Source organism: Zerene cesonia, chromosome 7 (genome assembly GCF_012273895.1).
Source record: "Zerene cesonia ecotype Mississippi chromosome 7, Zerene_cesonia_1.1, whole genome shotgun sequence".
Taxonomy (NCBI): domain Eukaryota; kingdom Metazoa; phylum Arthropoda; class Insecta; order Lepidoptera; family Pieridae; genus Zerene; species Zerene cesonia.
The window spans coordinates 2,878,784-2,889,686 of NC_052108.1; the positions used below are offsets into that span (position 1 = coordinate 2,878,784).

At 32.1% G+C, this 10,903-nt stretch overlaps 2 protein-coding genes across 2 annotated transcripts in view; both read right to left on the minus strand.

The window, feature by feature from the left end:
- Window positions 1-2,436, minus strand: part of LOC119828355 (sodium-dependent proline transporter-like) — a 5,766-nt gene extending 3,330 nt beyond the window's left edge. Inside the window, exons 1-6 of the mRNA XM_038350482.1 lie at window positions 2,422-2,436; window positions 2,293-2,352; window positions 1,709-1,952; window positions 1,250-1,454; window positions 494-632; window positions 33-161 (exon numbers count right to left, since the gene is read on the minus strand). Coding sequence (XP_038206410.1) covers window positions 33-161; window positions 494-632; window positions 1,250-1,454; window positions 1,709-1,952; window positions 2,293-2,352; window positions 2,422-2,436 — 792 coding nt within the window. The remainder of the gene's footprint in view (window positions 1-32; window positions 162-493; window positions 633-1,249; window positions 1,455-1,708; window positions 1,953-2,292; window positions 2,353-2,421) is intronic.
- A 582-nt stretch (window positions 2,437-3,018) lies between these two features.
- LOC119828356 (regulation of nuclear pre-mRNA domain-containing protein 1B) lies at window positions 3,019-9,669 on the minus strand. The gene is made up of 7 exons (XM_038350483.1): window positions 9,351-9,669; window positions 8,917-9,153; window positions 8,247-8,461; window positions 6,986-7,094; window positions 6,008-6,183; window positions 5,565-5,691; window positions 3,019-3,406 (listed from the first exon to the last, which is right to left on the minus strand). The coding sequence occupies exons 1-7, from the start codon at window positions 9,499-9,501 to the stop codon at window positions 3,363-3,365; spliced, it is 1,059 nt and encodes a 352-aa protein (XP_038206411.1). The 5' UTR covers window positions 9,502-9,669; the 3' UTR covers window positions 3,019-3,362.
- Between the last annotated feature and the right edge of the window lie 1,234 nt (window positions 9,670-10,903).

Genomic DNA, 10,903 nt, shown 5'->3' on the forward strand with positions numbered 1-10,903 from the left:
TAGCTAGTTAATGGTAGATATTCAAGATGAACCTGTAAGCCATTAGATAGCACACCCCAATCGCATTCTTTGAACATTTTACTCGCACCTTTTAGTCTAAAAACACCCACTGCGCATGCAAATAGTACAAAGTAGGCTAAGACATCTTTAAACAACACCATCTGTGAACAGTTACATTAATTGATAGGTAATATAATGGATCTATCATCTACTCTGCCTCCATACCTACCATAATTTTGTATTAAGGTTAGCATGTAGGTAAGGTAGGGTGGAATGATTTGGGATTATATATTTTGTTAATTTAGCTACATAAATTTACACTTTATGACTTCAATTGACTTTTTGCTTATGCCAGTCAAAACACTAGGATTTAGCACTCCGCATCCAAACCTTCTGGGTTTAGATTATAATATAATATTAAATGTGCTTTACTTGTAAAATATCACACAAACTAGAACAATACCTAAAGAATATAAGACAAGTAGCTAGTTACCTTCGAATAGCTATAAATCCTCTTGCAAGCTATAAAGTACACCAATACCCAGCTTACAATGTAGTAGACAGTCAATTCGGGCACAATGTTTCCCAAACCTCCTAAAAGGCCGTTCCTTTTCAAATTCAGCACAAAATTGCTATAGAGAATTACAGCGGATATTATTATGTGAACGGAAGATGACGTCACTGTTATGTCTTTTTTTAACTTAGATTAAGATTAAGAACTTAGCAGATAGGGTGTAGTCTTATGGTTTTATATGTGGTAGTCGAGCACGCTTCAGCACGAATTGGGCCAGCTTGCACCGGGGAAGTACCACACCCCCACAGAAGACCGGCGTGAAATAGCATTCTACTGTGTTACGTTCGGTGAGTGGAGGAGCCGGAGGCCCTTATCCTTTTCCTTACCCTTCCCAGTCCTTTCCTTTATTCCATGGGCGGTGGTAGCGCTTACCATTAGGCGTTCCACCAGCTCCATTGCCGACTGTTACATAAAAAAACTAAATGGGAGCAGCACCCTTCCTCCATTCGTGCCTACAACTCATCCGCTCATAGTCATACGACTGATTGCAGATCATTAAAAAAAAGGACAGGACAGAAAAATCGGTTATTTACTCATTCTTAAGTAGATATTTTCAAACATAATTGTCACTATATTTAAAGCCTAAAAATTAGCTTAACAGCAGTATACCAAAGCTGCGATAGCGGCTAATAAAAAGAAAGACTACGTATAAACACGATAGTAGTAGCTACTAACAAGAAGAACGACTGCGGCGGTACTTCGCTACCTGCCGGCAGAGGGCGGTGTCGCGCCGCGCACGGCGGGTTGGCGTCAGCCGCACAGTGCAGCCACGGTAGGAACGCGTGAAATGAATGAACCGTCAGCGCAAGCGACCAGGCACATACCACGCCGAGGGCGAGCACCGTGAACATGGATGTGATTATCATTGAAAAACCAATTCCTGGAATCGATATTAAACATGGCAGAAGTGAAGTAGCGAATGGCATATAAAAAGGACGATACAAAATATTAAAAGGTCGAGGAAAGGTTCTAAACAATAATTACCCTTCAACTACACTTGTACTCTAAAGATTTTTGATTATAACGATTTAATTCAAAGCGACTGGATCAAACTTGGAAATGATTTTACCTTTAGATCGTTATTTTATCAAGTTGCATAGGCAATTTTTTTGGGAAATAACAATTTTTTGGTACCTCTAGCAATCGGTGCCATATCCCAGCAGTTCAATACGCCTTTCTTTGATACCACGCCCAAAGCAAGCTCCAAGTAAAACATCGGATAAGCGAAAAATATACTAAAGACATTGTATAGAAAAAGAAATGGCAGGAGTTTGGCAAAGTCGTGTAGATAGGGGTGCCACCAGAGTTGTATAATCCCGACGCAAGAGGACAGCACTAACTGACGATAAGTAATGTTGTTTGTCCATCTGTCCTCAATCTGTTGAGAGTTGATATGAGAAATATAGAAATGAATACTAAATTCTGTTAATTAGTGTCGAGCAATGAATAACTAACGAATTATTCACAAATGCATTCAATTATTCACAAATGCATTAAAAACAAATTGTCAAAGATTTAAAATTCATACAAACAGCAGTACATGAAGATTGAACATGTTTTATCGCATTTTCGGCTTGTATATGACACACACACACGACACAGTTTGAAAAGATGGTAAATAATTGGACATAGACTCATTCAGTTAATTTTCAGCCTATGAAGGTTTAAAACGTTGTTATTTCTATTATTTGCAACATGGAATTAATGTTTTTAATTACCAAAGGACCTTCCGTAGATATCGTCTCTGAACTCTCAGTGAGGGTTTTTGTACGCGTACTCTGAAAGTATTGAGATGTTTAACGTAAAATACTATTTGAGCAAAATGTTTAGATTTATTGAATAGTTACCACTGATTCCGTCATAATCAGCGTACGTAAATTGCTAAATAATAAATATTATTACAAAACTATTATTCTTGCAAATACTCGTCAAAACCACGTCAAAACTGAATGTTTAAGCAATAGATTAACAATACTCTCTATGACATCAGATATAAGAAAATAAGTTATTATTGAATGAAATCTATTAGAATATAATTACATCAAACCACATTTAAAATATTAAACTCTATTTAAATGAAATACAATTTTAGTATGAATTTCGTGAAGGCAGAACTCCAACGGTATGATAAATTCCAAATAAAGATTAATTTTATTAATCGAGTTAAAAATTTTAATTTGATTAAACTAATTGATGATCTGAAAGTTGCTTATTATTTTATTTAAACCTATTCACAGACCTAACAAACATACATTATACATATTATATGAAAATTCGTAAATTATCAGTCAAGTCGTTGCAGAATATGGCTAAAACTAAATAAGACTGAAAACATCTGTATGGAATTTTCAGTGAAACCAAAAAAGCTGTTAACAAATTTTTGTATTTCAATACTTAAAAAATGCATAAACGGTTTGGTGAAGGTAATAAAAAGAAAACAACTCTTTTTAAATAACAATATGTATATATTTGTAATATCGCAGATACAAGCTAAACATTAACCTAATGTATAGGAGTTAGACTACAATTTGGTTTATTATAAACAATAAATGGTTAATTAGAATGCAGCTACGTGCAAACAGTTAATTAATATTGAATGAGAGTACAAATTTTCAATCATATTTTATTTAAGCTTTTACAATTATTTTTCTCTTTTTATTTTGTTACTTATTGAAAATTTATCCTTTCCTTACCAAATGTCATTAATTGAGTCCTAATAAGTAATTAAACAGCCTATTTAGATAACTTCCGTAATAATACAGGCTTTCTGGAAGGATTAATCCTGATTTCAAGCTGTCCAAGTGTGTGTTGGCAAACTGGTGACACGTTTAACTGTCAATTTAAAAAAAAAAAACAATTTAAGTCTATGCGCTTGCTCTTCAATCCAATAACCTATTATATGCATTATACAGCTTTTTATGTTTCGTCATCAATTAGCACCTATATATTTGTATTTATTCCAAATTTGTAAGAGTCTATGAAAAACGTGCATTAAATAATATCTTAATAGGGACAAAAATATTTTATTTTAAGGCAAATTTTAATTTAAATTTTCGCTTTTGACGCTAGCACGATCTTGACCTGTTAATATTTTATCAAACGGAGAAACCCAGTTACGTTAAATGTAGATTGCAAAAAGGCAAGTGCGATCGTTTATTAATATACATATCAATTAATTCACAACTTGGCATTACTTCAGCATTAATACTTAAGCCTCACAATGACAACAACCCACTAGTAATTCAACTGTATTTCAAGCTATTTATAAGCCCTATAAACTACCAATTTAGTATAATTCTATTTTGCTAAAGCACGTCATTTTTATTGAATTGTAATTATCTCAGTTAAGATAACATCCATATACCCTTTTTTAACACACGACTGGAAAACTATCTCAAATTGAGAAAATAATATATATTAGCCATTTTTTTGTCAACCGTACTTACTTAAACGTCATTTACCTAAATATAAACGCAGTCAGTTATCACTATTATCATATAATGATTTAGTACTAATATAAATGTACGAAATATTATTGCTTATCATTGAACTGCACTTTCAGCCATTATGCGCTAAAACGGTAAAAGATATGGTCTAAAAATTTAACCGCTAAATATATTTCAATTGTTAAATTACTAAAATTTTTGTCCATTTAACTTGTAGAAGACACTATGAATCGTTGCCTATAATTACATTAACATTAATTGTATTCGAATGTTATGCATTGCTTTACTAATGCATTTTCTATTTTATTTTTTGGGTTATCGAGCTACCTTGACATTAAAAAAATTAACTTTTAACTTAGCGGTGTTACATAACATCAAGTACAATTAGCAATTCGGCAATAACTGCAAATAAAAAACTCTTAGAAAGTATTTAGCAATAATCCTAAACATGAAATGAAATGAATCATAAAATCAATCAAGAGTAAATAAAATAATATGTAATGTCAATATGATCAGTTCTCAAAGGGATATAACTACAGTACGGGACGAGATAAAAAAAATTAAACAACCTGCCCGTACCAAGTGACACTGTAGTACTGAGTAAATGTACTGTCAGCATATTAAGTATGCAATATATCATGGTAAAAGTCGACCGCAATTCGACAACTCCTGTCGTTTTGTGTTTCGTGGTACAGGTGCAGGATTACAAACGTTTTTACATTCGTTTGTTATCATTTTTTATCTCAATTTCTTGGCCTTAATTGGATTTTTTATGAAACAAAATTATGTAAATAGCAAAAAAATTATCCTGAATGAAGCCCCATATCGTCAATATTGAGAACAGAGATCCGCTAAGAAATAATGGCAGTAGTGGCAATATTGATATAATAGAAAAATATGTCAAATTTGTTATAAATATGTTTGGAGAAATCTATCGGTTTTAATTCAACTACGAGAATAAAGTAGTGCTATTTTACCTTAACTCTGTGAACACGCAAAAGTAGCGAGAAGCGTAAATTAAATTAAATTGTAATTTATTTTATATATCGTATAGTTTAGATACGTTATTCTATATGCGAGAAAGAGATAGACGTCTATTCTAAACAAGATAATATGGCGGCGCGAAGCAGGCGGTCGGGAAGACTGAATTTTACTGTAATTTTTTGTGATTAATATCGTTGAATAAATAAATTATGAATATTTTATTGTCAAAACAAATACATCACAAAAGGGAATACGTAATTACGATGGTACAGTAACTAGCCGCGAAAATCACATGACATCCCGATACTTAAATTATTCAATAATCTGTAATAGGAAGATAAGTCTTTTTATCTTTAACACAGCCATATGTGAATTTCGATTTTAATATTTTGTGCAAAAAATTTTTTGGGACCAAGTCTTGCTCCATATACTTTATTCCCATCTGACAACCTTAACTGACGTAAAATTCAATTCGCTTCTCACTACCCCTGTAAAGCCATGTCAAAACATATGCCGAAAATAAATATTATTTATTATATTTCAGACACTAAATAAATCACCGGCGGAGGGTAAGGGCGCAAGACCGCCAGTGACGTCTGGCAATCTGGAAACGTCTGGCAGGTTCTCGATGTGCGATTTAACTTCCGCCTTAACTGCGTACATTTTTTGCAGTTTTATGTTGTATTCCTGAAAGATTACACACGATGTTATATAGAAAATGTGAATCGAAAGGAGATTTTATTTAAATTATTAATGTCTAGAAATTGAATTGAAAATTCAAATTCTTAAAAGGCTGGCAAATCAATCGCAATGTCCCTAACTACCTGCTTTTGCTGGTAGTGGTATAAAAAAAGTGATATGATACAGGATATTCGAAGTTTTTCATTATATCTACAAAATCATAATGCATTTATTTTTTTCGTTTCCGAGCTCTTTCGTTTTTATAAACAATATGATACTCTTTCAGAATTCATTCTATAATATATATAGTATAGGAGCTCACCTCGAGTCTAGCTTCCGCATGTTTAGCCAGATCCTTCTGTGCTTGCGCGAAGTCCCGCAACATGGCGGCCACCTTCCGTCTCTTCTCCAATTCTTCGGAAAGGCGCAAATTATATTCCGCCAGTAGCTCCACAGCCGAATTAACGACTGAACTTAAACTTAACGCCGACTCCTTATCTATAAAAAACGTTTATATTAACAATAACATGATAAACCTAAGAATTACTGCCAAAATTAATTTATGATAGAGACATAACGTTTGGGCTACTGGAAGTGCTATAATTGATTGCTTAAATATTATTGTAGGCTAGAATATCTACTGTCTAATTTAATTAAATAAATTGCAAGTATTCATTTAAATTGGGTTCAACCAAACCATCATTCAGTAATATATTAAGTAAAACAAATAATGTACAAAGGAGAATGGGAGCATTAATAGAATTACGAGTGTGCGAGAAAACTTGCTACAATGTGAATAAAATATGTTATATGGCACTAATCTATGAGGGTACAATGTTGATCATTGTTCAAAACAATTATAACATAGAATAAGGCACCTAAATGGACTACAGATTTTTGTCATATTGAATCATAAACTAATGGTTACAAAAAACTGTAAAAGGAAATTGGGTGTTATTCAATGCACACAGCAAACACCTTACGAATAAAATTAAAACAAAAAAAAAGTTTAAAATAATATATAAACTATCTCTTATATTATTAATAAATATAAAAAATAATTAATTACATATGCAACAAAATCATATGGGATGAATTATGAAAATGTGCATATTGATCAAGAAAAATATTTATTTAATAAGGTATAATAATTCCCAAACAGGAAATGTTATGATTTCCTACCTAAGCTACCTTATAATTGGAATAAATAAAACAAAAGGATGCAGTAAATGTTTATTTCTGTTGTTTTTACATTTATTTTTTTTTTGCCACGCATTTATGCTCAGTATATACAAATTACCTTCTAACTTAGACAATAATTGCACTTCGGAAACTTCTGGAGGTAGAGATGCAATCCTTTCCCGCACTGCCTCGTCACTTGAAGCACTCGACTCCAATTCTAACAAAGCCTGAAAAGAATAAAAGGAAAAATTAAAAACAGTAAAAATATACTCATTTTATTAAAAGAAAAATTTTGTTATGTCACAAAGAAAACAATAGGGACAATATAAAACATATTAAAAAGAATCTTATCAACTATCTAACTAAAAAATAGTATTTAGTTGTTGTCACTTTACAGTAAATTTGTGTTATATAAGTATTTTTAAGCCAAGGTATTCATCAGATTTTGTTTTTTTAAAACTTACAAGCCAGGCATTATATAAATTTATATAATAAATATGTGGTAAAATGATTGAAATAACATAGATCAGAATAGTCCGTCCCAACTGATACAATTACTATTGCATGATGACAATTGGTACACAAATTATACATCTGTTCCCTGGCCAGAACATTGTAAGTATCTATGGTCAAAACCAGTTTTTACACTTCTGTAACAATGTGCAAGTAAATTATTATATATTCTAACTTATTCTTAGGTTCACCTATTTGTTGTTATTTTGTTGGCATAAGTTAACAGTTAAAATAGATAAAATTAACTAGGATGTTATACTGATGAATTGCCACAGTAATTGTAATGAGCAGATATCTATAAAAGAATGTTATTATAAACACTAGCTTTCTGCCCGTAGCTTTGCCCGTGTAGTCGCAGGAAAGATAGACCTGGGGTTTTCCTTGCAAGTTCCTGTTCCTGTGGGATTTCAAGGATGAAAATGTCTTTTTAATCCTATGTCCCTCCCCCCATTCCAAGCGACCTCTGCACAAATTTTCAGCCAAATCGGTTAATCCCTTCTTCTTAACTATAAATAGTGTAACTAACATAACTTTATTTTAAATGTATATGTATGTATAGATTAGAGACCTCTCCAATCTCGGAGATTGGAAACCTATTAGATTAAATAGATAAAAGAACATATTTAAAAATAAGAGACCCTTTCATTGTATATTGTGATTGCTGGGAACGTTAAATGATTTTAGAGTGTGGAGCTGCCTCCTATATACAAGAAAAGTGTTATTATGAGGAGTGTTAATAAACATTAAAAAAAAAGTGTCAATCGAATAATTGTATAAATTTTTTATAGACAACGATAATTATCATTTTCAAAATTACATTTGCACAACAAAATATCTAGTGTAAGTTAATCAAGCAAAGCATATACCTTGATGAGCTCTTCAGGTTCCGGAGGGTCACCAGGTGGAGTTTTGGGGCTTAGCGTGATATGAGTTTCAATCTTGCCATCCACTTCCACTTTCGTCTCACTGTATCTTCTCTTTTCTCTGCTTTCCAATTTAGGTTTCTTTTCCGGATCCTTCGGCTCAGTGTCAGTAGACTTTCTTTTACTAACTTTCTTTGGTATCGCATCATTGGGGTCAACTGAAATGTGGGAAAAAAAAATGTGAATTATGTAAAAGGAATAATATTTTTTAAAACAATGATCTTGATAATGGATTTTTTCCTTAATGTCTTAGTCAGCAATGGAGCTTGTGTGTTGCCTGAGGGTAAGCGCTACCACTGTCCATGAACATTTGTAGAGTCATAAGGTCTATTGCAGACCTTACGCCTCTACAAATGGATTGGCAACTTTAAATTTGCAAAGGGATTAAGAAAGGATTGATGAGAGGAATAGAGGAAAGGACTGGGTAGGGTAAAGAAAAGAATATGGGCCTCTGTCTATAGCTAAAAATACTGTTGTGAGTTTTATCACTGTTTTTTTTTTTAATTTAATGTGAAAAATGAAAGTTTTTAAATTATGATTAGATATAATTTTGAAATCAATCTATACAAGAACTAACTGAGGTATTATGAAATATAAGTCAAATTGTACTTACCAGCCACTTTAAACTCTTGTATTTTCTTAGCATCATACACCCCTCTTTCTTCCCAAATTGCTAGTATTCTATGCAATGAATGTTTTGTCTTGGTGTTTATACCAGTCTTTGCCATTAACTGAAATGCTTCTACGAGTACCTCGCCAAATGATTTGCCATATTCGGGTCCTTTCTTTTTGCTATTCTGTATAACGTCATTTGCTAGATACATAAAAGTAAGCTGCTTGCTGTCTTTGACTGAAAATCATAGTTCGTGTTATTTAAGGTTATAAATTTTGTTAAACCAAAAAACTATCGTACTGACACGTGGTTCTAAAAAAGAATAACAATAAACGTAATTGTTTCTCAAATAAGCAAGATTTACAGTGATCAAGAATACGTTACACTGATGCAATATTGTTTCAATCTCTGAACATAAGTATAAATTGACTTACCTTTATGTAACTCTTTGAACCACGTTTTTACAACTGCAGCATGATGTTTTCTATGATGAATTAGCCATAGGGACAATGTTTGAATACTTTGTTGGCTTGAGTTCAATTCCTGCAATTTACGGATTAGAGCATTTTCCGTAAATCCAGCCATACTTACTTAAATACTCATTTATTTGGAGGGGTCCAAAACTACATTAAGGGCTCCTGCTTGCTACACTTTATTATTATATTTTATAGCAATTAACTAAAATTATCACTAATTTGTTGTACCTTTTTGACGTATTTTGTTACTAATTTCAACGACAACAACTTATTTCTAGAAAAAAGAAATGGCGATCTAACCCAAAGACTTCAGACTCTATAATCTCGATGGCTTTAGTATACAATATTTATGGTTTTAAAATAAATTGAACTTAACGTATACGCGTAGTTTCTTATTAGTACGCAATTTCCTTCATTATTTCCAGGGTAAGATAAAAAAGAATAATTAAAAGAAGAACGATTAATGTCGTTTTTTTACACGGGACTTATTTATGTTAGGATTGACCATGTCATCATATGCTCATATATCAATATAATATAATAAGTACGATAGCACTTATAGCAGATAGATACACGATGTTTGAAATTATTGTAGTCGTACCATAATAAAGTTTATATTTGATTTTATTTAAGGGAGTCACAGATAGCAACGTCAAGTCGACAACCATATATATAAAACTACTCTGTGTCGACAACTCTAGCACTACAGCTAGTGCGTCACGCACTCTACATTAGACAAAGACAAAGTTACGCGAAGAAAATAGCGGCAATGTTAAGACGAATATCGCGTTAGAAGCTGATCGCGTATGCGACCTAAATTGCACTTTATTTTCTATCTCTAAAAGTCACTAAACACTTTATTTTAGTTGTATCGCGAAGTGCTGCTTCTGTTACATTTTTATTCTGTGTTATTACTTTGCTGCATAGTAATTTTCCGCCCGCGGCTTTACTTGCGTGAATAACAAAATTTTGTATTTCATGGATATTCCAAGAATTATGACATTTTTTACGACTTGTGATTCTTATATCTCATCAACTATTTATTTTAACTAAAATCTATACGGAAACCTTTATTTAATTTTTAAAGACCTATTCAATAATAGATACCTATTCAATGATTTTAAGGACCTACATATTATATAACGATGCCCAATTTGTAATTTACTGCTTAGTGTTAATTACATGATGCATGTAATTATTTATTGTTATAACATTACTACAAAGTTTAAACTTGTTCGTGAAAACAATCATTTTATAATTATTTACATAGTAAAATTACTATATACCTGTACCTGCCGCTTTCAATCATAGCCCTTATGGTTTTTGAAGATTTGAAAAATCAATATGTAAGTATAGGCCTGACCAAATTTTGTTCATGTGACCAATCCCGATTAAGACTAGCTAACTGTGCAGAAATAATTATAATATTTTATTTTATTTTATTTATTTATTTATCTTTGGGAAACAAACAATACAATTATTCTTATAGATTCTAGACATATACAATACAC

Coding starts and splice junctions, on each gene's coding strand:
- LOC119828356 (XM_038350483.1), bottom strand. CDS start 9,501: ATGGCTGGATTTACGGAAAATGCTCTAATCCGTAAATTGCAGGAATTG. Junction 7,095..8,246: donor AACCTGAAGAGCTCATCAAG/GTATATGCTTTG, acceptor TATTCTTTTCAG/GCTTTGTTAGAATTGGAGTC. Junction 3,407..5,564: donor TGCGCCCTTACCCTCCGCCG/GTGATTTATTTA, acceptor TTAAATTGACAG/TTAAACGTGTCACCAGTTTG.